The 27,606-nt window shown below is 51.4% G+C and overlaps 1 protein-coding gene across 5 annotated transcripts in view; it reads left to right on the forward strand.

The window, feature by feature from the left end:
* The window catches only part of Mvb12b (multivesicular body subunit 12B), a 153,905-nt gene extending 133,287 nt beyond the window's left edge, over positions 1-20,618 (forward strand). For 2 of the 5 annotated variants that reach the window (XM_087899709.1, XM_087899710.1), the window contains exon 10: positions 11,667-11,891. In XM_087899709.1, coding sequence (XP_087755835.1) covers positions 11,667-11,852 — 186 coding nt within the window. In that variant the 3' untranslated portion in view covers positions 11,853-11,891. Of the gene's footprint in view, positions 1-3,679; positions 4,351-11,666; positions 11,899-17,199 lie in introns of those variants that run through there. The other 3 variants (XM_087899708.1, XM_085681329.2, XM_085681330.2) reach the window with 3 other exon arrangements.
* Positions 20,619-27,606: the final 6,988 nt, after the last annotated feature.

Consider the following 27,606-nt stretch of genomic DNA (forward strand, 5'->3'; position numbering starts at 1 on the left):
AGGAGCTTGTGGGCCTGATCCCATCTCTTCTCATCAACTTCTCTGAGTCTGTTTCCTCTTCTGTCAGGTGGGGCAGTAAAGGAAATACCAGCCGTGCTTAATGGGGCTCTGCTGAAACTGTTGGGTTTGGGGGACTCTGCTGAGACTGTGGGGTTTTGGGGGCTCTGCTGAGACTGTTGGGCTTGGGGGCTCTGCTGAAACTGCAGAGTTTGGGAGCTCTGCTGAGACTGTGGGGTTTGGGGGGCTCTGCTGAGGCTGTGGGGTTTGGGGGACTCTGCTGAGACTGTGGGGTGGGAGGGTCTGTTGAGACTGGGGTTTGGGGGCTCTGCTGAGACTGGGGTTTGGGGGCTTTGCTGAGGCTGTTGGGTTTGGAACCTGCAGAGCTGGTAGCATCGCCATCACCACTGCCCATCACTACGTCCTCCCTTTCCATGGGGCAGGGGCAGGAGGCAGTCTGCCTGTCCTGGTTAGCAGCTGAGGGATACCATCTTGTTTTGTTTCTCACTGTGAGTCTCGGTAAGAAGACAGGCTTGTAGTTGTGGCTGAATATGTTAAAGTTGCCTTAGGGAAGTTGCAGAAAGGTGGGAGAACAGCAAGTGGACGTGGGGTGTGGAAGCGTAGTGAGGGTCACCACGAGTGGGAGTGGGGTGTGGAAGCGTAGTGAGGGTCACCACGAGTGGGAGTGGGGTGTGGAAGCATAGTGACGGTCACCACGAGTGGGAGTGGGGTGTGGAAGCATAGTGAGGGTCACCACGAGTGGAGTGGCACAGCGTCTGTCACTGAGGACTTGCCATCCGCGTGTTTAGGGCGTCGCCACCCACATTCTGAAGGACAGAGCGTCCTCTGCAACACTCGGTGGGTTTCCTGGGAGAGGCTTGGTGTTGCCTCTTCTAACCCTGATTGCAGTGTGGCTTCTGTCACACAGACCTCCATCGTGGCCTCATCCAGTGTTGGGAGTCCCTTAGAACAGGCGTGGTGTCCCCAGGAGCTGGCATTGTGTTGTCTGGGTCAGGACCCTTGGTTCCCCGCTGGCCCGGCTGCCCCCGGTGCAGGAGCCCAGGGTCTGTAGGTGTGTTCACTGGCTGCCAGTTCTGTGTTATACCTTGTTGAACCCCACCTCTACGTAAACAAAACATAGGGTGCTGAAGGCAGGCGATCACCTTTAAAGTTTTTGTCATTTATTTATTTCATGGCAGCGATGCACAGTGTGGGGTCAGAAGACAGCTTGCTTAACTGTGCTCTCCTCCGTCACGTGAGCTCCACAGGTAGAACTCGTGTTATCGGGCTTGGCAGCCTCTTTCCCCAGTGAGCCATCTCGCTGGCCCGGATGAGCATCTTTGACTTTGGAGCACAGGCTAAAGACCTGAACATCTAGGATCTTGCCCCTAGCTCCCCGCCACACACACAGTAGAGCAAAGTGTCTGAGAAGCTCTGCCTCCGTGTCTAGCCACCCTGCAAGAGAAACCTGGACTGAGCCCCTGGCAGTGACTAGGCGGTCAGCAGTGGCTCCAGTGAAGACAAGAGGACCAAGTGTGGCTTAATAAGTATATCCCTGTCCCCTCTCCTGGGGGGGGGCACAGCTTGAAGAAATAGTGTCCATTCCTGAAGGCAGCTGGTCAGTCTGTCCAGCCAACATCGGGCTGAGAATCTTAGTCACTGTGAAGAGACACCATGACCAAGGAAGCTTACAGAAGAGTGCATGAGATTCGGTGCTTGCTTTCAGTTTCTGAGGGCAGCTTTCAGTTTCTGGCGGGCAGGGAACACAGTGGCAGGCAGGCAGGCAGGCAGGCAGGCAGCACAGTGGCAGGCAGGCAGGCAGGCAGGGAGGCAGGCAGGCAGGCACAGCACTAGTGCAGAAGCTGAGAACTCACATCTGATTCACAAGGTCATGGCAGAATGAGCAAAACTAGGCCTGGCACGGGCTTTTGAACCCCAGTGACACATCTCCTCCAACAAGGCCACACCTCCAAATCCTTCCCTAACTGTCCCACCAAATATTCAAATAGATGAGTCTGTGGTGGCCATTGTCACTCAAACCACTTCCTGAGCAAACCCTCCTGCCACCCTGCCCAGCACTGTCTGCCACTCACCTTCTTAAGCAGCCCTAGAGCTGCCGGACCCGCCAGCCTCAGAACAATGAGGAGTGAAGCAAGAGAACCTCGGGTAAATGCCAGCACAAAAACCCGTACCTGCTGCCAGCCAAGGGGACCTGCCCTGGTCCTGCCACAGCCTGGACTGACAGTGAGTGGTGCACAGCTGGAAAGAGACAGGCACCTGGTGGTGTCTAGGCGGAGCACGAGCTCAAGAGAGTACAGGCTCATCCTGGAACACCGGGAACACAGCAGCATGCCTGACTAGCCGCATGGCGAGACCGTCAGCACTCAGAGTCCAGGTGTCCGCAGGGTCCCTGTGGATGTGCTGATGGTGGAGGTGACATGGTATGATGCACAGGACACTAGGGAATCTCTGTGTCTGGTCAGGTGTTGTGCGTTGATGGTGAAAGTGACAGGATATTTTTACAGGTCGGACACAGGTGAGCAGCGTGCGTGTCTGTGGTGGAATGTCATGTGTTGGCAGAGGAGATATGGTATCGTGGGCAGAATGTAGGTCCAAGTCTACCTGTGTTAGATGCCAAATCTACCCATAGTTGGGTTTTGTTTTGTTTTGTTTTGTTTTTGGTTATTTGTTTGTTTGAGACGGTGGAGGGGGCAGTCTCAGTATGTAACTCTTGCTGGTCTTGAACTCACAGAGATCTGCTTGCTTCTGCCTCCAGAGCTGATAGGATAGTGCACCTCCATGCTCAGACCTCAGACAGATCCCTTTGCCACTGCAGCCTCACAGTGGAGTGTCACTGCCGGGCACCTCACAGCTGGCAGAGACCTTCCGGCGCCTCCACTGTCAAGTTCCCAGAGCCTCCTGGCACACACAGCCCTTAAATTTCAGGAAGACACCCAAGAAAGGTGGTATTTAAAAGTCAGAGTCGAAATCCATGCCATCAAGCAGCATTGCAGCAGGGGGAGGAGTCTCGAAAAGACAAAAACCTCACCATTCAGGCGTACACGGAGATGTGGGTGGTGGAGAATGAATGAAGCCGTGATTAATACAGTAACTCATCCTGGAAGGCCAGCACTCTCGCAGCTCTCAGAGACTTGGCACGCACTCCTGTCTACCGCTCCTCACAGAGGCCTCGGCAGGGTTCCTGTCAATTAGGTCAAGGCAAAAGAGTGAATTTTGCTGTCTCCTTTTCCCATGGGAGGTGACCAAGGAGTCACAACAAGGTTTTCTGGCCTGTCCCAGCATGTCTTCCGTCTTGTTTTTTTGCCTCTGTGGGAGGATGGTGTGCGGCTACTGTCCCCACAAAGCCACTGTCCGCCCCCCCCCCAGGAAAAGCTGCTCTGTTAGGAGCGAGGAAATGCAATTCCACAGTGGTCCATGATGGAGCGTCTTCCCTCTGAGTGAGTAGATGGGCATATAAATATTCCCCGTCTCCGTGGCTCTTTATTTCCCTTGTAAGCAGTTGCCCCATTTCTCCATCTGATGGATTTCCTGTCGCAGTCAGGGTGGGCGTGCCCACACTCTCTCCAGCCACCTCCTCTGAAACCATTCCCGCCCTGGCGCCCTGCATCCTCTGTTTGCCTCCACCCCAACCGGATCAACCTCACTCCCCTCTCCATCGCAGGTCTCCCGGGCCAAGAGACAGCGCCTTGAGAGCACATCCTGCACAAACCTTTTAAATCAGAAGTAATGGATCTCCGTATGAAAGTGCATAGGCAACTGGGAAGCCGGTCTCTCCAAGCTCCGCGTGAGCCTGCTCACCCAAAACCCTTGGTGGGGCACATGGGACCGAGCTAGGGATTCTCTCATTAGCTTACCTCTCATGCTGGTGGAACAGCCAGCCTCCATTGTCAGAGGACCTGAAAGCTCAAAGAGGGGGAGTCTCCTTAGCAGAGGGACCATCTGATATTAATCACCCCCTTAAAATTGACAAGGGAGGCAGTTCATTTAACCACTTAATTGCTACAGGTTTTTATGGGCTGCTGTTTGCAGACATATTTAATGAAGAAGTTATAAATCTAAGAGAGCTTAAAATTTTAATTTTATCCCTAAATATTATCCTTGTTCTCGGGTTTGTAGTCGGGCCTCAGGAGTGTAGTCACGTGAGATACTCTTTAAATGAACATATTTGCTAACTGGCGTGATTTCAGTTTCTAAAACATTGGTTCCAGCAATTAGGCCTTTTTTTCCAGTTCCCAAATGACTAGAGGAATTCGTCTTGATTATAATTGCTCTTAGCCACGCATATCTAATTTGTGTCTTTTTAAGTGTTAATTAGTAAACAGTTTGAGCTGACATCTTTATGTGTTTGCGTGTTGAAAAATGGGGCTTATTGCTTATTTAGCTTGGGGCTGATTCCACTAGCATTTACGTCACGACTCAAAGGTGAAATTAATGGAAACACATTTGGCAGCATGAGGTTTAAAGAATTTTTAAGTTCAACTTCTGGATGTCCACTTTTCTGGGGCCTCTTCGAATGAACGAGGTTAGGGTGGGCTGGAGAGCTACATCTGCCGGAGGAAAACCAGGCAGGGTTTTGCACCCATAATGAAATGGCAGAGTCCCAATTTTATCGCCACAAAGTGTTCATATCCAGTGTATTTGTTCCTTTTCTGCGGTTGGAAAGCTTTCCTCGTGCTTATGAGTGTGAACTGATTTGAAGGGCTGAGCTGCAGCGGCAGAAATTTGTGGTCCCTTTCCACCATCTAGTGGTCAGGTCTTGAATTGCAACAAATCTCATGGCCACCTCTCTGCTAGGTGAGATGCAAGGTTCTCAACCCAGCATCCTTTCATCCTTTGTTTTCAACCAGAAAGATGGAGTATTTGGGAAAATAAATCTGCCCACTTCATGCATTAAGTGTAATTAGCCAGTGGACTCCTATTTCCTCCTGTATAGTCTTCAAAGACCCAAATTTTTACAGAGCTCACAGTGACTTGAGACCATTCCAGCTCAAAACAAAGAAACCCCAAAAGATGGTACGCTGGTGAGGTGGGGGTGTGCCACTCAGCTGACTGCACCAGTTTATAGTGTGCCCCACACCGAGCTGTCAGCATGCATGTGATAATTGCCAGTTGTGACGAAAATTTTTTTTAAAAAATTAAAGAACCTAATGGGTGGACTAAGTGCTTCTCTGAAGGCACAAAATGTCTTCCGAAATATGGGAGGAGTTTGGTTCACCCTGACACATTCTGCTGACCACAACTCTAAAACCACAATTCAGGCCACAGACCAGCATTAACCTTGCTGGTATGATATCATTTGGAGCAGCTTGTCAGTTGGAATAGATTGTGTGCACACATGTGCATGTGTGTGTATGCATGCAGAAACCAGGGGTCAACATGGGTATATTCCTTGATCATCTACCCCAGCTTTAAGGCAGCATCTTGCACTAAACCTGTACTCATTGATTCAGTTAAGTTAGCTTGGCCAGAGAGCCCCAGGTATCTGTCTGTCTCCATCCTTCACCAGGGGTTATACTGGCTTTTACATGGATGCTTGTGGTCTGAACTCAGTCCCTCGTGTTTGCGTAACTGGCACTTTCCCAGCGGAGCCGTCTCTTCTGGCCCAGGCATCAACCTTTTCAATATTTTGTGTTTTCCCTGTAGACAACTATTGTACATGCAGAAAAATGTACTTAGAAAAAGATGGAGTAAAGAGTGAATAATTCCTGCTGCCCACCCTGGACACACGCACGCACACGCGCGTACACACACACACACACACATTAGACTAACTCACCTGCAATCACAGTTCTGTAACCTACTCCTACTCCCACTCATTCTAAATGCATCCCCCTGTGCTCACAGTTAAGTGGGGCTCTCCATCAGAGCAGCTTCTTCCGCGGCAGATGGAGATGATTACAGAAGCCACAGCTTGGGCCAGAATGCAGTTTGCAGCTCATTCCTTCGAGTGGCCACATTCTCTGCCTTTTTAAAAAACACTTTTTTGAGAATTTTATACATGAATACTGTATTTGTATCACTTCATTCTTCCCTCCAGCTTCTCTTGTCTTTCTCCCACTTCCTTTCAACTTCATGACCTCTTCAGTTATTGTTCTCTCACACACACACACACACACACACACACACACACACACACAACCCGCTGCATCCATTTAGTGTTGCTAGTACATTTTGTGTTTAGGGCTGACCACGTGAGATCAGATAACCTAGCAGAGGGACTCATCTCTCAAGAAGGCTGGTTCTCCCTCTCAGCAGCCATTTATTGTCTAGCTCTTCCTCTAGTGTTGGGGCCATGTGACATTTTTCCCTGTCCATGTTGGGGCATCAGCTAATTGTGTCACTATTTAGGTCTTATTTGAACAACCTCCCTAGAGACTGTCTTGTGGCTGGCATCCTGGCTCTCTGGCCCTTGTACTGTCTCCTCCATCCCTCCCGCCACCACCGTCTGCAGTGTTCCTTGAGCCTAGGGGTAGAGCTTGTGTGTATTTATCACTGAGAATGTGCACCTCACAGTCAGATGGTCTTTGCATTTGTGCAGTTGTGGTTTCTACAATGATCTTGGCTTCTGCAAAAGAAGCTTCTCGGATGGAGTGAAAGCTGCACTTCCCTGTGCTTCTGAGGGGAGTATTTGGAATGCTGTTGGGAATTACACTGGTTTAAGAAAGCAGCAGTAGTAGGATCTCTAGGCTCCATGGTCACCAGCTGCAGGCAGTTGCCTGGGTTTGCATTATCAGGCATGAATTTTTCGTGCTGACTAAACCTTATGTCCAAGTAGGAGGCTGTGGTTACCTCCAAAATGCAGGTGCCACTATTGCCCTCCGGTTCATCATGCTGGTCCTCGTGGCTCATCACCTTACAGCTGAGTAGGACTTTTAGTTGTTCTTCTCCCTTGGTAGCCTCGCAGCACCTTTTTCTGCTTGAGGCTGCTCCTGAGGAGGCTTCCAGGTCGGCTCTGGTCCCCTCTGACCAACAGCCTAGAGGCTCCTCTTGCGTGGCACTGGGGGGTTGTTGTCTGTGACTTTGTGGGGTACACCCTCACCCCCATGCCGTACCCTTCAGTGATTATGCTCTGCTATACTTAGCCGGTCGCATGCTGCCTGATGTCGGAGTCATCCCTGTGGCTATCAGTGTATGTAACTTGATTCTCTGTGTGTAGTTTCCCTGGGCGGGGCCTTCTTTAGAAGGGGAAATGCTAGTTCTTTGCTTTCTAGATGGAGGTGAATCCACTTAAGCCACCAAAGGAGCACAAGGCTGGCTTTCACCACATCCCAACCCCAGCCCAGCAACACTGTGCTTTTAGTATCTGGCACTGTCACCTACCGCAGAGCTGCAGGCCTCCATGTACCACGTGGGTCTGTGGTCATTGGCTGTCCACCATTTGCATTTCTCTTGGGAATCTCTCCTGTTGGTGCTCTTGGCATGGTGGGTTCCCTCCAGCTTACTTAATGTTTATTCCCCTCTTCAGGGAGCATGTGTGTGTGGGGGTACACTGGGGGGCATGTGTGTGTGTGGGTACACTGGGGAGCATGTGTGTGTGGGTACACTGGGAAGCATGTGTGTTTGGGTATGCTGGGGAGCATGTGTGTGTGGGTACACTGGGGAGCATGTGTGTGCGGTACACTGGGGAGCATGTGTGTGTGGGTACACTGGGAAGCATGTGTGTTTGGGTATGCTGGGGAGCATGTGTGTGTGTGGGTACACTGGGGAGCATGTGTGTGCAGTACACTGGGGAGCATGTGTGTGTGGGTACACTGGGAAGCATGTGTGTTTGGGTATGCTGGGGAGCATGTGTGTGTGGGTACACTGGGGAGCATGTGTGTGCAGTACACTGGGGAGCATGTGTGTGTGAGTACACTGGGAAGCATGTGTGTTTGGGTATGCTGAGGAGCGTGTGTGTGTGGGTACACTGGGGAGCATGTGTGTGCGGTACACTGGGGAGCATGTGTGTGTGGTACACTGGGAAGCATGTGTATGTGGTCCACTCGCCCATGCAGGCTTGTGTGCAGAGTCCAGAGCTTAGTATCAGGTCTTTCCCTAAAGTTCTGAGACAAGGTCTCTCCCTGAACCTGGGGCTGTTTCTCTCTAACTTGGCTGACTTGTGAGCCCCAGGGACCCTCTTGTTGCTCTCTCCCAGCTTGGGGATTACAGGATGAAGCTGTTAAACCTGACTGTGAGTTCTGGAGCTCCAAAGACAGGTTCTCATACTCACACAGCAAGCACTTCACCCTCTAAGCCAGCAGTTCTCACCCTTCCTAATGCTGCGACTCCTTAATACATGTGTGGTAACCCCTAACCATAAAATTCTTTTCATTGATACTTTATAACTTTAATTTTGCTACTGTTATGAATCATAATGTAAATATCTGATATCACTACCTGTGACCCACAGGTTGAGAATTGCTACTCTAGGCCATCTTCCCAACCCTTATTAATTCTTGGAAAATTTCATACAATGTATTTTAAATATGTTCACCCCCCAACTCCTCCCATTTCTACCCCACCCCAACCCTTCTCACTCAACTTTGAGATTTCTCTAATTTTCTTTTCCACTGAGTACTGTCTGTGCTGCCCAGCTAATCTTGGATGGGAGTGGGGTCTGCCCTGGTATGTGGTGATCCTGTGAGGGGTCACATTGTTAAAACTCTCCCTCTCCCAGCAGCTGTCAAATGTCAGTAGGGTTCTCAGCTAGAGGTGGAATTTCATATCCACCCCCCCATACAGGGCTCTGTGTGGCCTCAGCATGTGCTGTTCTTAACATACTGTCACAGCTACTGTGTGTTCGTATGTGCATCTGTCCTGTGGTGTGGGAAACACTGTTCTTGATTGCTATTATCAAACATCAAGCATCTTTGGCCCAATCTATCTGTCTGTCCGTCTGTCTATCATTAGTTTCTTTTGAGACAATGTTTCTCTGTAGCCCTTGCAGTCCTGGAGTTCATTCTGTAGACCATGCTGGTCTTGAACTCAAAGATCCACCTGCTTCTGCCTCCCGAGTGCTGGGATTAAAGGTGTGCACCACCGCCTGGCTTATTTATTTTAATTGCACACCAGTGGCACAGATATGGGTATGTGCACATTAGTGCTCCTAGGAGAGCTGGAGGCATCAGATCCCCCTGCCCTGGAGCTGGAGTTACAGGCACTGTGAACTTCCCAACTTAAGTGCTGGGAACAGAACTCAGGTTCTCTGTGAGAGGAGAGCAGAATGCACTTTCCCTGCTGGGCATCTCTCCAGCCCCTACTGCTGGTTCTTATAAATCTTTCAGTCCCCTCTTCCTGAAGACCCAGAGCCTTGGAGGAAGGATGTGAGACAAATGTCCCTTTTAGAGCCAGGCTCCACAGTCTCTTACTCTCTGCATGTTGACTGCATGGCAGTCATTGCCATCTGCTACAAAGAGAAACCTCCCTGATATGGGTGTTGGACCCCTTCCCCCTCAGTTGGGCTCCTCCCCTCGCAGTTGGGCTCCTCCCCCCTCAGTTGGGTTCCTCCCCCCTCAGTTGGGCTCCCCCCCCTCAGTCAGACTCTCCCCCCCCCACTTTTTCTCTTTTTTTTTTTTTTGAGACAGCATTTTTCTGTGTAGCCTTGTATGTGGCTGTCCTAGAACTTGCTCTGTAAACCAGGGAGGCCTTGAACTCACAGAGATCTGCCTGCCTCTGCCTCCTGAGAGCTAGGATTAAAGGTGTGCGTCACCACCACCTGCCCCCCCCTCTCTTTTTGGTTTTTTGAGACAGGGTTTCTCTGTAGCTTTTGAGCCTGTCCTGGAACTAGCTCTTGTAGACCAGGTTGGCCCCTCTCATTTTTAAGAGCCCTCTTTGCTTTAAAGATGGCTACCTTAGGCCTGGGGAGATGCTTTGGGTTTTGTTTTTGCATCATTCTTACAATAAAAACCACAATATATAACATGAGGGGGTCTTCTTGTTGGGGTTTCTGTCCCATCTAGTACCCCACAGCTGGCAAGCCCCAAAGAAAATCACACAGAGGACTCCATAAGATTATAAACTGATTGGCCCATTAGCCCAGTCTTCATATTAGCTCTTGTAGCTTACATCAACTTATCTATGTTAGCCATATGGCTTGGTACCTTTCACAGTGGGGCAGGTCACATGTTGCTTCTTCCATGATCTGGGCAGAACTGCAGAGGGAGCTTCCTGCTTCCCAGAATACTCCTGTTCTCATCGTCCCGCCTCTACTTCCTGTCTGGTTGACCTACCTATACTTCCTGCCTGGCCAATCAGCGTTTATTTAAAACATGATTGACAGAATACAGACAATTCTCCTGCACCAACAATATTTTCTTTTTTATATTTTAAAATACTAAAAATCAACTATTTATTCTGTTTGGCATGTCTTATAAAGAATCTCTAGAGCTGGCTTATTCCTAATGTTTTAGGCAGTCTCCAGGTCGTTTTCTTCTGCACTTTAATTCTAACCTTCCTGTGTGCACCATAAGGCTCTTCCTGTGGCCGCTGTTCTGACCCTTGCTTTGTGATTGCTCTCACCGAAGGGTTAGTTTGGGGCCCTCTGTGATCCTGTTGATTTTCCTAATTAGAGGTGCAATCATTCCATCTGACCCACAGCCTTTCTAGGAGGGACAGTGAGTAAACGGCCTTATCCTGAGAAAGGGTCTACTGGTCTCCATGTACACCCCAGGATGAGCTTGGCTCGGGAATCACCTGCCTTGGCCTCACAAGAACCGGAATTACAGACTTATGCCACCACTCCAGCCCCCTTTGTTTGTTTGGGTACATTTGGTTTATTGTGGGTGCATGCATATGGAAGTCAGAGGGCTTGTGGGACTGTTTCTTCTGTACCACCATGTAGGTTCCAGAGGTGGAGCTCGGGTCTTGACAGCAGCCACCACCTTTACCTGCTGAGCTGTCTCACTGACCCCATCCTGGTTTTGTTGGAACTGCACTGAACTCATGGTTGACATTTGACATGGCATGTCCACCTGGGGACCAGTGTGCTGGCTTACCCAGGTCTTTGCATATTGGCCAATGGGAAACCAAAGTGTTTTCTTTGAAGAGTTCTCATGTGTTTCTTTTTGTTGTTCTTTTGAGATGGGGTCTCAAGCAACCAAGGCTGACCTTGAATTCTGTGTGTAGCTGAGCATGACCTTCAACTTGTGGTCCTCCTGTCTTTACTTCCCAGTGCTGAGATTACAAGCATGCACCACCATGCCAGGTTTTTACAGTGCTGGAGATGAAGCCCCAGCCTTTATGTGTGCTGGGCCAGCGCTGTGCCAACTGAGCCACATCCCCGGCCCCCTCCTGTTTCCTTTTAAGACATGCCTGGGTGTTGTGTGTCTTTGTGGCTCCTGTCATCAGGATCCTTGCTTGTTCCTTCTCATCAGTCACATGGATAGAGAACGTTCCCAGCCTCAGCAGTAACTCCAGAGCCCACTGCTGCTGACTTGAAACAGCAGTAATGCTGCTCTCCTTGTCACCCTGGCCACAGACAAGCAGCCAGACACTGTCCCGGTCTCTTACGTAGCAGCCATCCCCCTTCCTGGTGGACTTGTCTCCTCAGCAGGAGCTTCTCGGTCCCTGAGCCGCTTTAGTGGCAGTTTCTACTCTCAGCATCCACATGTTCTCCTGGGTTTTCATCCTTTCTTCTGCTAAAGAGTTGGCCATGTGTCTCTCTCCTATAGGTTGTCATCGGGACGGGTGGCAGCTTCTCAGCAGCAGCTTTTGGTCATCTATGGAGATGGCTGTTTTCCTTTCTGCATATTAACGTGGTAGACTGTGTTAACAGAGCCCCGGGCCCCGCCTCCTCGCTGTCTTTGGGTTTTGTGTTTTGCTTCACGTGTATCTGCGTATGTGGATGCCGTATATAGAGTTACACTCACGGGCCAGAAGAAGGAATCAGATCCCACACAGCTGTGAGCTCCCCAGAGTGGGTGCTGGAACCAAACTCAGCTCCCCTGGAAGAGAAGTAAGTAATGGCTGAGCCTCTGTTCAGTGGTTCTCAGTCTTCCCAGTGGTGTGATCTTTTAATACAGCTCCTCACGCTGTGGTAACCCCAGCCATAAGATTATTTCACTGCTCTTTGTGACTGTGACTTGCTACTGTTATGAGTTGTAAATATTTTTAGCTATAGAATTTTGTCAAAGGGGCTGTGTCCCCCAAGTTGGGAACTACTGCTCAATCTTCTGGTTTTCTCGAAGGCAGCATTCCTGAGAGTGGCTGCCATAGAGGCCTGAGGCACCCAGCATGCAGACAGAGAGCCGCTGAATTATGGTTGCAGCAGAGATGGCTTCAGAGCAGCATTATCTGTCAGGGTGACTATCGTCAGCCGTACAACCTGTACAAAACCAGAGCAGCATATCTGTCAGGGTGACTATCGTCAGCCGTACAACCTGTACAAAACCAGAGTCAGGTGAATGCTTGGTTTTGCCAGTCATTTAGGGAGGGTTTATGGGACTTTTATCTAAAATGTTAAAATAAAGCAATCCCCAGACTGAGCTAGGAGAAGCTGCCAGGCACCGGTGACAAGAAGTGAGCATTACAGTCAAACTGGAGTGGACGGGGCCCCAGGACATGCGCACAGTCTGCCTCCCCGCTGTGACCTAGAGAAGAGGGGCATTACAAACAGCTATTTTTGCAGATGTCCAAGTGAATTCTGAAATGCCATCTCAATGCTGGGCAGCCTAGAGCTGTCTATAGCACAGCTGTGGTTTCCATTCAGTGCCAAAGGCCTTTATACATACTGGAGCGCGCGCACACACACACACACTGCCCTGGGAGACCACAGCAAGGTAAGGCTGTGTTTTGTGTCTGTAGAGAAAGCTTGCTCCCATTTTCTCAACTGTGTGACTTCTCTGCCCGTCTTTCACTCTCAGATTTTAATAGTCATGAGCACGGACTTTTCACCCCCTCATGACGTGTCCCTGCTGACAGTGCTATTGCTGTGGCGGCCTCCATCCTCTGCCTAGCTGGGAAGTGTATGCCTCTCCAGGAGAAACATGAAGGCTGGTGGTCGCTCTGTGAGAGTCAGGTGGTGTGTGTCCATGTGGAGAGGGGTACAGGACCGGTGTGCCGGCTGTCATGTCACCAGTCACCCTGCCCCACAAGGAGCACCCTCCCCCAGTTTGCTTGGGACCCTCTTGCCGGACCTTGCTTTCGCCCTGTCTGCCCGTGTCTAAGGAGCCATTACCCAAGCAGAGAACAGATGGCTGTCGGAAAAGTTGACAAGATCATGAATCACAGAGGTCCTTCCTACTTCATCCCTCAGCCTTGCCCTTCAGTTGCCTGAAGGACTGGATGTATCTCGGAGTTCCCAGCCCTGGCTGTTAAGTGGGGTCCTTCTCAGAGGGCAGATGCAAAGTCTCAGCTCATCCCAGGAAAGCAGCAGGCACGCCCCACAGCAGGCCAGGCCCCCCACACACAGCAGGTCCTCCCCAGTCCTTCCCCAGGGTTGAACCCAAGAGCCAAGACACAGTTTGGAGAGAATAGAGCCCCTGAGTAGTAGAGGACCTTCCAGAATAGAGAGGGTTCTCTGGAGGCTGAGTTGTGGGGAGGAAGGGCTGCAGCCTAAGAACTCTCTTACAAATGGAAGACAGGTTTGAGCCCAGTCTACGGCAGTGCCTGAAAGGTGGGGGATGGTGGTGTGGCCCAAGGGAGGCCTGGAGAGCAGGCATGTGGGCTACTGTGTCTAGCCTTTCAGCTTTTCTGAACCATACAGTCATTCACAAAGCTCATCCTCAAGAACAGTATGATTGAGTTCCAAAAATTTTACAAAAACTTGAGCTAGGTATGCAGGTGCATGCCATTAATCGCAGTACTTTAGAGAATTCCAGGCCAGCCAGAACTACACAAAGAAACCCTGACTTTGAAAACAAAAACAAACTTAAAAACTATCTCATGATGTTTTAAGTAAATTGCTTATTTTGTTTTAGGCTGCATTCAGAGCTATCCTGGACTGCCTGGTCTAGCCTCGTCTGCTCCTTCTGCCCTGGTGCTAGGTCATCTGCGACAGCCCAGGCCCCCCTCCACTGTTCTCCATCCCTGAAGCACCCCTATGCTTGAGTCCTAGTCTTTAGTTCCCTACATTAGGGGCCTTACCTGGACCCCCCCAAACTTGCCCTTGTCCATACCCTTGCAGAACCTTCTGTGACCTGTTGCAGTATAACCTGCCTTTGTTCTGGCCCCACATCCCAACTGCAGCCCATCAAGGGGTGGGCACGGACACCTGGCCAGCTCAGTATTCGCTCCCAGTGCCCCTCTGGACCTGGGTCAGTACCACTCTGGCTCACTCTGGGGTCTCAGGAAGTCAAACCCAACCCTAGGTGAGTGTGGTGCTGGATAGAGACCTTCCTACTTTCCTTGTCTAGAGCCCTCTGGTGGATAGGACTGGTACTGGCTCAGGGGAGGAGGGCCAAGAGGGCCAGGGGCGGTATGGCTTGTGCTCACCAACCCTCCCTGGGTAGGTAGCACTTCTGTTTCAGGCCGTGCCTCCCTTACCAACCATTAAAACAGGCCAGGGACTTTGATAAATGCCACTGCTGTCCCCATCTCTGCCTCTTGGGCACAGGCACTGCTGGGTGTGTTTGCACAGATCACCCCAGTGTTCCCACTGCTCCCCTGTGAGTGACAGGAGACATCTAGTCAGCCCTTTTCCTTGAGGCTGCAATGGTCAGCCTTGGTGATGCTGTGCCTCCTACTAGCCGAACACTGGTCTCATGGTGAGGCAGGGCTTGTGGAAACTGTGACCCAAGTCTGCATGAGAGGCCTCGGACTATCTGTTAAAGGTGCTGGGGGCCTGGGGAAAGTCCCCTACAGAGCCCCTGACAGTGACATCTCTTTTCTAGGCCAGGCCAGTGGAACAGTTGCCATGACAGGCTGCGCCCACCAGAGGGTGCACTGCCCTGCACAGCTCAGCTGAGCTGGACTCTGCACACCAAATGCTTTTTAATTGAAAAATTTTTTTAATTCAAAAAGGATTTGCTGTTTGTACTCAAGTGCAGGTTTTCCTTATGCAGGAGACTAATGTCTTGAGTAAACAGATCCGGGCTCAAATCCGCCTTCAAAGGTACTGTCTGTTTGCCCAAGGGAGTAAAAGGGCTTCCAGAAGCCGCCCTAGTCTCTTGGGCAAACATTTTGGGGACGAGGAATCCCAGGCGGAGGACATCGTCTGTGGGAAGGTTATCCGCAGCCTAAGGGGGATTATGTCGGGGGACATATGTTGAAATTTCATTTGGGGAATTAGGGAAAACGAGTGGGGGTAGTGACTCTTCCAGTCAGGATAACCTTAGGAAAACCTCCAGGGAGAGGGCAGGGGACCAAGGGATCTGTGTGTTGTGTCGGCCCCCAGGCTCTCCATGTGCCTGGGCAGGACAGGGCAAGTGTGTACTGGCAATGCCCCCACCCTACACTCCAAGCCAGGGTGCAAGAGAAACGGGAATCCAGATGGTGAACTGGAAGGCAGGTTCTTGCCCCCTCCAGAGATCTCCTTTTATTCCCAGCCACCACAGGCCTGGACCACATGACCTCACCTACTGAGTCCCCACTACCTGGTCAGCCAGTTGCTCCCCCACCCACTGCCCAGAAAACTGTAGCTCCATCCACATGCAAGTGCCCAGCCCCATTCTCAGACCAGGCGCTGAGGACCAGACAGACAGTATCAAATGAAGGACGCTCTTGCCGATGGCTTCCTGCTGCCCTGGGAGCTGAGCACAGCAGAGACAGTTCAGGGTGCCAAAGCGGGTACCCTACCCTCCTTGTCCCTGGGCCCAACTCAAACACCATGTTTTAGCCTCTTGCCTCTCCCACTCCTACTATCCCCACGTCACTCCCAGATCGTGTTAGTCACAAGGTTGGTCGGGCTGGCTCTCAGAACTGACCCAACATTCCAGCCTCCTAGAACGTCACTTGAAAATACACATTTCAGATCCGCTCAAACCCCACCACCAGTCAAGCCCGGGACTGACGGGCTCCCAGGTGAGGCTCTGTGGTTCACACCAGGGTGTTGCCCCAAGGGCTGCCGGTCCCCACCCTAAGGGTGCAGGCCTGCCTTCTTGTTTTCTGGATGTATGCTCTTGTCACTGTGGCCCCAGCTGTCTCTCAACCCCGTCCCTCCATACCCCACCCCCACACATACAGACTGCCTCTTCCCCTGGACACTCCTAGGGACCCTCTCCCAGCCACCACCAGTGAACCCAAATTCCTGTTCACTCCCCAACCTGCACTTCCTCTGGTATCCTGCTGCCCCCGGCCTTTGTACAGTTGGGAGTGGCACCTGGGCCCTCCACCCTCAAGCCTGTACCATTAAGCCCCTCTGCACCTCTGCCTACCATGTCTTACTCACCCCTGTGAAAGGCCCAGGTCCCAAGAAGTGCCCCTGCTTGAGTCCTGGGCTGTGTGGAAAGTTCCTGGACCCCTCTGCCACCACCCTTGAGCCATAGGCACAAAGGATTTCATAGGGCCTATGCCTTTGCAGTCCTGACCCCCACCCCCAAAATGTTCCGTCTCCCACCCACCACCACTCCCCCAATCCCCAGCAGAATAAGACCTGTAGGTGCTGACAAAGCCAACAGGCTCTAACATGTTGCTGTTCAATGACATGCACACATATGAGCAGCCACCAGGTGGCAGTGTTGTGCCGACCATTGCCTAAAGCCTGCCAGGATGGGTTAGCCTGATGGGATGGTATGCCTTCGAGGGTCATTAGAGGGTAGGAAAGTTGGGAAGGGGAATGCTGTGGGCTGCTCTAATGTGCTCTTCATAGCCACCAGATATTTGGTGGAAACTGCTTGCTACCAGGGATGGGCATACCCCACCCCCCAGCAGCTGCCAGCAACAAAGGTGCTGTCCTGGGCAATGCACAGTATGCCTGGTGGCGAGGAGTCCCAGGACCTGGGGGCCGAGGAAGGCCTCTGGTCAGTCATGGAGTCCACTCACAGGTCTGTCCCCACAGCCTGCAGTGGCCCCTCCTTGAGGTATGAGCAGGGAGGTACTTGCCTTTCAGCCTTTCAGCACAAGGTGCTCATGGGAGCTTGCCAGTGGCACCAGATGTGCACACTGCCAGTGCCAAAGTCTCACCCCGCAGAGGCAGAGACTGTGAAGGCTCCTACCCACGGCCCCTCCTGAGCCTGGCACACACATGCACACGCATGCACACACACTCATGCATGGTGACATATCCCCCTCTGGCCTGACTGTGCCTCTCGTTCCTTCCTCCTGCAGTATGAGTACAGCTTCCGCACAGAGCAGAGCGCAGCAGCACGGCTCCCGCCCAGCCCGACCCGGTGCCAGCAGATTCCCCAGTCCTGAGGAGCCCACAGCCTCCTGGGGGAGAAGACGTCTCCTACCCGGTGCCCAGACTACTGATGGGGTGGCTGGGGTGAGAGTTACTGCCTCCCCCACCTGCCCATTCTGCTTGCCCTCCCCACTGACCAAGAGACTCTGGGCAGCTGCATGGTCATATATGGTCATCAGCTTGCCTGACGAGACTCCCCTGCCTCCCTTGGGAACGTTGTTCATAATTGTGACTAATGTATGTGCTGTTAGTGACCAGAGGCTCCTAGCACACCTGTGTGATAACCACTAACCCCACAAAGAAAGGAAAATTCTTCCCTACCTGGAGTCACCCTTGAGGGCCCAGGCGCATGCTCCAGCGGCCCAGTGATGCCCACTGACTCCTTTCAACTGACCATCACCCACTACAAGAATCCCACAGAGCCACTGTCTCCCTCCTGGAAGGCTCCAGGGTTGACTGCTTCACACAGGATCATGTGAGATGCACCCATCATCTCTGAGCCAGGCTATGTGGTCAGCAGGCTCAAGTAGGCCCTGTACTTCATGATGGCATTGAGAAAATAGGACCCTGCTTCACTCCAGACACCTGTGGACTCTTTCCCCAATGCACACACTGGATTCCAGAGAGCACAGATGGGACCCCGCTGTCTGTGGAGGTGACTGGGTGCCTACCTGGATGGATACTTGGCTGCTAGGGTGCTGTGCCTGGCCACAAGCTCCAACCCTCACAAAGGGCTCATCTGTAGAGCATTCACCTGCCAGCAACAGCTCCATATGCCTCTGCCTGGTGCCCTGACCTGGTGGTGACTGACACAGAGCATGCTCTGAGAGGCATGGTACCCAGCCCTGCAAGGACACAGTACAAGGGCACCTCCTCCTCTCAGCCAGCCCACTCACAGTCTAGAAGGCATCTCCTTCCAGGGATCTGCTATTTTGAAAAGACCGTCTGTTCCAGACATCTGAATTTGGGCTAGAGCAATTCACAGGTGTCCATCTGAGGTGCCAAGTTCAACTCTACATTCGTTGCCATGAAACAGTGGTCACTGCTGCCCCAGCTCTCAACTCTCACCATGATGCGCTGCTTTGCCATAATTGGCTATTGGGGTTTGTCTGGCATTGGTCCCCACAGTGTCTGTGGATATGAAGGTATGCACAGTGGCCAGTAGCCATAGGCAACTCCACACTTAGCTCTCCAGTTACAGCTCCAGAGACAGTCGCAGGCAGCTGAGTGGCCAAGGTGCAAGAGGATCAGGAGCAAGAACCAGCCAACAAGATGGCGTGAGCCAGGGCAGGGCCGAAAATACCTCACCAGCCTCCATCAGCCCCTCAGCTCCAGCTCCTCAGGGCCTGTGGCCCTCCCTCCCTCCTCAGCCTTCTCCACTTGATGGTACTTCATTTCCATGTGTGTACCCATCATCCCCCTGCCTCTGGGCCCCTCAGCCTCCAGGCAGCACAGGCCATGAAGGGGTGGTTAACTCATCTGCCTGTGCCCCAGAGGCACATGGAGTCAGACCTAGTGCCACACTGGTGCTCAACAGAGCTGATGAACTGTCCCCCAGCTGACTACACAAGCTGGGGACCCTGAGGACCTGTGTCTACTGCTGCTGGTGTAACACCAAATGTCTTGTGTGGCCTGAGGGCCAACAGAAATGGGGCAGCCACTCATGGTCTGAGTTACCTTGGAAGGCTGCAGGACAAAGCCCGAGGGTCTGCTGGCCACTTCTTTAAGCTTGTGCACATTGTCTTACCACCTCTTCCCTTCCGCAGCTGTGACATGGTCCCCATCAGGTGATGTCAGGTGACCCTCCCCACTTTCCGTAATGGAGAATGTGGCTTCCTGCCACACTGACAGCCTGGAAGGTCAAAGGTGAAGACAGTAGACCCTTTGTCAGGGATCAGAAAGGCCGAGTGAAGAGGTCCCTGCAGAAAGGGCAGGGCTCTGCAGCCCACTCATGCACGGGACTCAGCCACTGGGAAGAGGGCCAGCACATGGTCGAGCTTGCGCAATCTCGGGACACTGCAGACTTAGTGTCAGAATAGCCTTTCTGTGAATGTTGTAGCGTCCATGGCTTCTAGCTTCTGAAGTCTTGAGAACAACTTGGTGTCTGTGGTAGGTTTTAGGTTGCACCAAGCCCTGGTTTCTTGTCTTTGGCAGTGGTAGTAGTGGGGTATGCGTGCCTGTGTCCACCTTGTGTGGACCTGGCACATCCCAGACCTGGGAGGTGGGGCTGTGGCTCCCAGCAGAGCTGAGCGGCCTTTTGTGTGTGGTGTGGAACACTTGGCTGCAGCACCCCTGGCCACTGCGAGATGAGCACACAGACTTGCTGGGAGACGCGAAGAACGGCAGCCGCTCCCTTGGGTCTCCTCCTCCCCCACCAGCATGTCCACAACTGCTGCTGTTCCTGCCAAGCACACATCTCTCTCAAAAAGGCTAACCAGAGCACAGCACCTCACCCCCATCACCCCACACTGAAAAGTTGGCTCCTCCTAAGGGCCTTGGAAAAATGGCACACGGGTGTAAGCGGGGCAGGGTGACTCCAGGCTCACTTACAAATTTATCATAAAGAATACATGCCAGCCCTACTCACCTCTAGAAAATGATAGGTCAGAGCCGTGAGTGTTCTTCCTGGGTGGCCACCTGCAGCTGTGGTCAATCTGCAGGAAGGAGCCGAAGCCCATGTCAGAAGGACACACATATGGGGCCCGGGATACTGAGCACACCCCTCCCTGCCCTGGGCACTGCCTTGGCAATCTTAAGCACATTTCCTGCCATTCCCCCAAACAAGCCCAGCATTGGGTGCTCTTTACCCCGTCACTTGAAAAGCCTGAGGCAGAAGGCCTTGGGGACAACCACCTGGCCTTGGTGCCCATCCCTGTGATGGACTTGTGATTGCTAGGAAGTCACCTCACCATGGTACTGGGTTCTGGGCATGGGTCAGGCTGGGAGCCTGCCCTGTGCCTCCTGTGACCGTGAGCATCTCTCCTGCTGCATTCATTGGAAAGGCCAGGCCGTGAAGTGCTGGGCTCACGAAGTTCGTTTGCATCCTCCTGACCCCGGAGCCTGATGAAGAACCTGGGCCCTCATTCCTGCGCCCGGCTCCCTCTCAGGGGATGCAGCACATCAGGGCGGCCCAGCAGAGCAGCTGCAGCATCAGCACAAGTCCAGGCTCTGTTGCCCTTCAAATACACGTTAGCTGCTGGGCCACTGTGTGGCGCTGGGACAAGGACCTAGGCATAGCTGCCTTCCTGTGTATTTATTCAAGGTGACTGCTTGGCAAAGGGAGGTTTCACTGTGTGATTGTATTCTTAATATAATTTGTTAAATAAATGTTTGTTTTAACCTCTTTTCCCCAGTTTGCTGTTATTTTTAAAGCCAGCAGAGGTCAGTGTCCCTCAGGGGAGGCCTCTGCCCAGCTGCACGCTATCCCTCCTGATTTCTAGGCTCCCGAGGGCCAGGTGGTCACTCCCTTCGCTTTTCAGATTTCTAAAAAGAGCTGAAGGTGACTTGAGGGTTTCAGGACCGCAGACATCCTTGACCGTGGGAAGCTTCTGAGAGAAATCTGTTACTGTGGACACAAGGCCCCAGAAGACTGCAGAGGGCTCTTTGATCTGCCACTGCATCTTCTCTCTGGGCCTCAGGGCTGGTCTGGCTATCAGAGTGTTGGAATACATCTTCCTTGATTTGGGCCTGTCCTAACTGCTCACCTGCGCAGGATGCCACCTGCAGAGACAGCTGAGGGTCGCACACACATTTGAGGTTCCTTGTGAGGTCATTAGCAGTGCTCTGCCGCCCCATCTCCTGGCTGTGACTTCTGCTTCTCTAGGATCTGCCCCACAGCCTGACTCCTGGGCTCTCCAAGACTTAGGGGTACCTCTATACCTGTACGCTCCACTCCCCAAACCCAGCCTCCTGTCTTGAGTCCATCCCCCACATCTTTGAGGGGAACCAGGTCTGAGTTCTGGTTCTGACTCTGTGGCTTCCTTCATCTGGTCCCAACAGCACTCATCTGGCAGAGGCAGGTTTCCCTCCCTCGGGAGCTCCCTCGGGAAGATGGTGGAGCGAGGGCAAGCGTGTCGAGCACGTGGCAGAGGCTGAGTGACATGGAGGCTCGGGTCTGGACAGTTAGCCGGTTAGCTGCAGAGCACAAAGCCCTTCCTGTGCCCTATATCTGAAATGCCTGGGAAGTAAATACAAATAGGAGTCCTCTGCACTACTTGGGAAAGACAGAATGAGCCCCGGTGCCCAGGGCCTGTATGCCCATGTTTACCCATGCCCTCCAACCTAGATCAAAGTTGGTGAGGTGCCCAAGCCAAGAGCTTACTGTGGGAGCCCAAGCCACCACTGATGGGCCTCATCAGTCACCACCAAGGTACCTGGAAGCCCCCCCCCACAATAGTGTACATGACACCCACAAGCAGATAAGCATGGTTATAATTTGGATTTCAAATGTCTTCCAAAGGCCAAGTGATAAAGTCATAGTTGCTGATTAACAGGCTTCTCAGAAGGGCTTAGGTCATCAGGCTTTGACAGTAGCAGTGGCTGCCTGTGTGCTTATAATCTGGTGGGCCATTAGAGGCAGTCGGAAGGGAGTGACACCCAATTGACGGGACTCCACCCGTGGGGCCCCTTGGTATGTGTCCTGTCCCCCTCTTCCCCATCTCCTCCCTGCTTCCTGGCTCCTCAGTCCCTTCAGCCCAAAGCAACAGAGCCGAAGACCATAACCTGAAACCTCTGAGGGTCGACAGACCGCTGTGCATTAAAGCAGAGCTTCTCCAATGTGTTAGCGTAGCAACCGAAAACTGCCATGGCCTCCCTTACAGTCTCAGCTCAGAAACGGCTGAAGCCCCAATCTCATCCCAAATCCAGAGTCCCAGGGCCCGGAAGGTCAGCTGGGGGGCAATCCTTATCTAAAGCCAATTTGCTCCTTCTCTGGCCTCAGCACTGGCGGCCTAACCCCTCCCTGGAGTGCAGCCACCCCAGCAGGACCCTCCACTCTCACTATACCCTAAGAAGGAAGCCAGCGTCCTCCAGAGTCCCAGATCCAACTTGCTTCTGCTGATAGCCATGCTAAGTGACCTGCAACTCCCCACCTGTCTGAGATGCCTCCTTGTCTTTGCCTAGTCTGTTCCTTCTACCAAGAATGCATTCTACCATGAATGCACTTCATCCTTGCCCCATCTACAGCAAAGGTATTGATTCTCCGTCCCCAGCCACCTGAGCCTACCATAAGTACCCACATATCACTGAACTGCAACCACTGGATGCTCTCATTCAGCGGTGTGTCCCACGAGGAGGGGGCCATGCCCAGTTGATCACTTCCTCCCCTGCTACCGGAGTGGACGGGGCCAATAGTACCGGTAAAGAGATGTGAGAAGTCAGGAAGAGATGGACTCCAGCAGTGCCATGTGTCCCAAAGAAACCAGAGATGGACCTTGACAGGTTTGCCCTGGCATAGGCTTGGCTCCAGGCTTGCCAGGCTTGGCAGGCTTTGGTGGTGGTAGTGGTGACTGGCCTTGGCTGCAGACACTCCTGGAAGCAGGTTCTAGGGAAAAAGACAACAGAAGGCTAATGTACCACAGAACCTAACCTAAGCCTCCTAGGGACTCGGTGTCTGGCTCTGTTATTTCCTGCTTAGCTCTGGGTGGAAACTCTTAGTCTTGCAGAGTGTGGGAAAACATAGAGCTGTGGAAGAAGGGCATCAACCAGCAACCTTCCCAGGCTGGACCTGATGCTCCCACTTCCCCGCTCCCACACGTCAGGCTCAGGAGCTGTGGCCAGACAGCAGCCCTTGGGAATGGTAGGACTGGGCCAGAGACCTAGAGGGTTCTGAAGTTCTGGACCTCCTGACTGAGAATCTGCACAAGTTAAACGGCCTAAGACGTGTGCCCATCTCCCACTCTCCTTGTCCATAGGCGGGGTCATGAGACATTCAACCCTAGCCACCTTTGGGAGTCTTGAGAGCCCCTCAAACTCCTGCACCAGACCCACCCCAGGAGATCAAAAAGAACCTCTGCAGAGGGGGGCAGAGTCCCAGGAGTCCTCCCAGAGTGCCCCCCTCCAGGTAAGCTCATCTGCAGTTCAGATGAATGTCTAAAGCCAGGCTTGCAGCCCTTCCCCAGCGTTGTGGTTTGGATCTTCCAAGCCCTCGGAAGCCTTGGTTGACAGCCTATGTAGGACCTTCAGGAAGTCAGAGGAAGCAAGGTCATCAGGGATGTGCCCCTGAGGAAACTGAGCCTCCCATTCTCCCCTACTCCCCCACCCCCCACCCCCCTGCCATCTCTTCCGATTTTTTGGTTCTTGTGAGGCGAACAGATTTCCTCTGCCCCAGACGTCTCCTCTCATAACAAGATCCAAGCAAGAGGACCAAGGCAGGAGATTCAAGAGTTTGAAACCAACCTGAGCTATAGTAATTTCTAGACTGCTTGGGGTATTTGGTGAGACCTTGTCTCAAAAAAATGAACAGGAGGAGGCACCTGCGTAAGTATCTCACAGTCACCTGTAGCTCCAGCTCCAAGGGAGCTAATGCCGTAGCTCCAGCTCCAAGGGAGCTAAGCCTCTTCAGGTTCCTGTATGGGCACACCCATGTGCACACATACCTCCACGCAGACACATGCACACACGCACACGCGTGCGTACACACACACACAGACACACACTCATGTATACACATACACACACAAAAAAAAATCTTTAAAGCACTGGAGCTGAGGATGTAAGTCAGTGAGAGTGCTTGCCTAGTATGGGTGAGGCCATGGGTCCAACCTCCAGTACAACAGTAATAGTAATAATAATAATAATAAAACTCCAGTACCACAAGTAATATTAAAAATAATAAAGGAAAAATAAACATGAGGCTGGAGAGATGACTTAGAGGTTAAGAGCACCTAATCTCTTGCAGAAAACCTGAGTTTGGTCCTCAATAGCCATGTCAGCTCACAACTACGTGTAACTCCATTTCCAGGGGATTTGACACATGCTTCTGGTCATTAAGGGCGTCTGCCCAGATGTACACATATTCTTTCTTTCTCTCTCTCTCTCTCTCTCTCTCTCTCTCTCTCTCTCTCTCTCTCTCTCTCACACACACACACACACACACACACACACACAAGAAATTCAAATAAATATAAGAAAAATAAACACTTGTTAAAGATCTCTTTCCACACCCTCAAAGTACAGACCAAGGTCCCGAAAGCTGAGCTCACTCTTTCTGCTGCCGTGTAGGTCCCGAGTGTCATCCAAATGCCCACATCCTTCAGGCTTGCTCACTGGGTCACATTCTTGGGAGGCGGCAGTCTGTTCCGAGATGAGGCGTAGGAGGAGGTCTTCGGGTCACTGCCAAGTGCTCCCATTCTTGAGGTGAGAGGCTCTGCCCTCCCTCGTGTTTCTGTAGAGGTGTCTAGCGCAAACTCAAAGCAGCACACCCCTGAAAACATGAGCCAAGAACTGTTTCTCGTGTGGTTGAGAGCTCAGGCGGCTGTGGCAGTGGCTGCTGGAGAAACAGCTCTCCTGACACAGCCGGACTTGAGAACACTGGGGAAGGAGGAGGCGGCTCGGTTTATCTCAGATTGATTCTAAACCAAACAAGGAACGACACAGAAATCAGAGGCCTGTTTGGATCTGGAGTCTGAGTACAAAATTTTCCATGAAATATTGTATACAGCTGAATTCTCCTGCATACTCAAAACTAACTATGGCAAGTAGAGATCATCTCAAGAATGTAAGAGGAGCTGAAGAGGTGCTGCAGCAGTTCAGAACAGTTGTTACTTTTACAGAAGACCCAGGTCTATTCTCAGCACCCACACTGTCATTCGCAAGCACCCATGAGTCTATTTCTATGGGATCTGATGTCTTCTTGTGACCCCTCAAGGTTACCAGGTACATATGTGGTACACACACATACTTGCAAGCAATATAATCGTACACATAAAATGAATTTTAAATACCATTTCCAATGGAAGTTGGATAGCTGCTCAGCAGTCAGGAGCACTGGCTGCTCCTGTAGAAGACCTAGGTTCAGTTCCCAGCATCCATATGGTGGCTCACGACCATCCGTAACTCCAGTTCCAGAGAATCCAGTGCTTTCTGACCTCTGCAGGTACCAGGCACAAATATGCGTACACATGCATGCAGACAAAACACTCAAATACATAAAAATAAATGTTTTAAATTCAAGAATGTTCAGTACTGGGAAGGAGGCCTGGGCAATTTACTTAATGAGCTAAGGATATACAGCCACAGTCCTCTCACCCACTGCAGAAATTGCATTTAATAAATGCCTTAACTTAGGAGCCTCTGTGGGTACCAACCTTACCCTAGGGATAAGGGCAAGTCAGGGTGAGGCCAGCTACCACCATTCCCTCGCTGTGCACTGGAGATGTAAACCAATGCTGTAAGACAAGACAAAGGAGAGGCAGGCACAGATGGGAAAGGGGGAGGCAAAGCTGCCACTCTTGGCCTGGTATATAATCATCTGCATAGAAAAATCAAAGGAACCAACAAATGGTTAGAGTAAAGAAAGAGGTGGCAAGGGTGTCAGATATAAAATGATGATCAGAAATGAACTGTGCTCCTCTCTGTATAAATGGTGACCAACCAAAAAATAAATAAAAAGTCTTTCAAATAAGCATACATATGTGGAAGAATTAACAAGGTGAAAGTTGTCTGTGCAGACTTCTGAACATATGAAAGCAAAGGACATTGAAATCAGCAGAAAGGTCCTATTTATTATGATGATGATGATGATGATGATGATGATGATGATGATGATGTATATGGATGGGTGTTTTGCTTGCATGTATGTTTGTGCACTACTTGCATGCCTGGTACCCATGGAGGCCAGAAGAGGGCATTGGATCCCCTAGAACTAAAGTTATAGGTGGTTCTGAGCTGTCATGTGGGTGCTGGGAATTGGACCCAGATCCTTTGGAAAAGCAGTTAGTGCTCTTAACTGCAAAACCATCTCTCAATCCCTGAAAATATTCTGTTACCTTAACATTATAAAGCCATCTAAAACCATTTTATACATCATAAAAGCAAGAATTATGAATTAGTCTTAGCTTAGAGCCCAATGACCAGGGCCATGTTCAGCATAAAATAGGTCCTTGATAATTATTTGTTTATTGAATTAATATGAAAATGCTGCCTTTTCCAACTAATATGTTCAAGGTAGCAGAAAATTATACAACTTTAAAAATCATAAAATTTCTAAAAGGAAAAAATTCATGCAAGAATCCTGCTAGCATTTGACAGTTATTCTAAAATGCTTAAGTGCTTAATGAAGAATAAAAGTCTACATTAAGCTTTTCCAAAAATGTTTTTATGTTTATTTGCATGTATGTGGAAACACATTAGTACAAGGGTGTGCATGTAGGGGTCAAAGGACAGCTTCCAGCAGTGGGTTCTGTGTTTCCTCCATGTGGGGCCTGGGGACCAATCAGAAGCAAGCCATCAGCTTGACAGCACACATCTTCACCCACCCAGTCAGCTCACTCACCCAAGGGTAAACTCTTTTGGTGTGTAGATATGTGTCACCCAGGTATGTGCACTTTTTCTGAGCTGTACCCCCAGCCATAAACATTTCAAAAAGGGATTCATTCTTCCAGGCACAGCTAATGACAGCGCTGTGTTGAGGACAAGGGATGCTCATGGATGGAGAGTGCTCGCTACTCTTTCAGAGGACCTGGGTTTAGTTTCCAGCACCCACTGCAGGCAGCTTCGGGGTCTCGATGCCGTTGGCCTCCGTGAGCCTTGCGCAGATGCAGACTCACACCTAACTGACAATAATGAAACCCACTCTTAGAGCTACAGACTATCACCGCACTCCTGGGGGACAGTAGTAAGAAGCAAAGGCTCCACGAGGACTCTGGAAATTGTGCTTCTTCCATAGTTGAAACTGTCCTAAAATGTGCTTCAGGGTTTAAAGCAGTGTGACCTTGAAGTAGAGGCTCCGTGAGTGAGAGTGGAGGGGCAGGGACGTCCCCGTGGCCCTATTTCCTTAACTAAGTCCTAAGCCTTTCAGGCTCAGCCAGTGTGAAGCTGCAGCTCGCTGTGGTTGAGATGTGTGTTTCTCTGTTGACAAATGGAACTGAACTCATGTCCATATGTTTATAGGTCATTAGTCTTTCCCTCTTTTGTGGGGGAGGGGGTGCGGAACTTGTCCCTCTCTTCTTTACTCTGCTTCTTTAGGGCACAGGGTCCCTCTGTGTTGCCCATGTTGGCCTAAAACTTCTCAGCTCAAGTGATCCTCCTGCCTCAGCCACCCAAGTAGCTGAGGCCCAAAGTAAATGCCGCCACACCTGGCTTGTATCATTTACACATCCAGAGGGACTTCCCTT

The sequence above is a fragment of the Myodes glareolus genome, chromosome 21, assembly GCF_982192425.1.
Source record: "Myodes glareolus chromosome 21, mMyoGla1.1, whole genome shotgun sequence".
NCBI lineage: Eukaryota > Metazoa > Chordata > Mammalia > Rodentia > Cricetidae > Myodes > Myodes glareolus.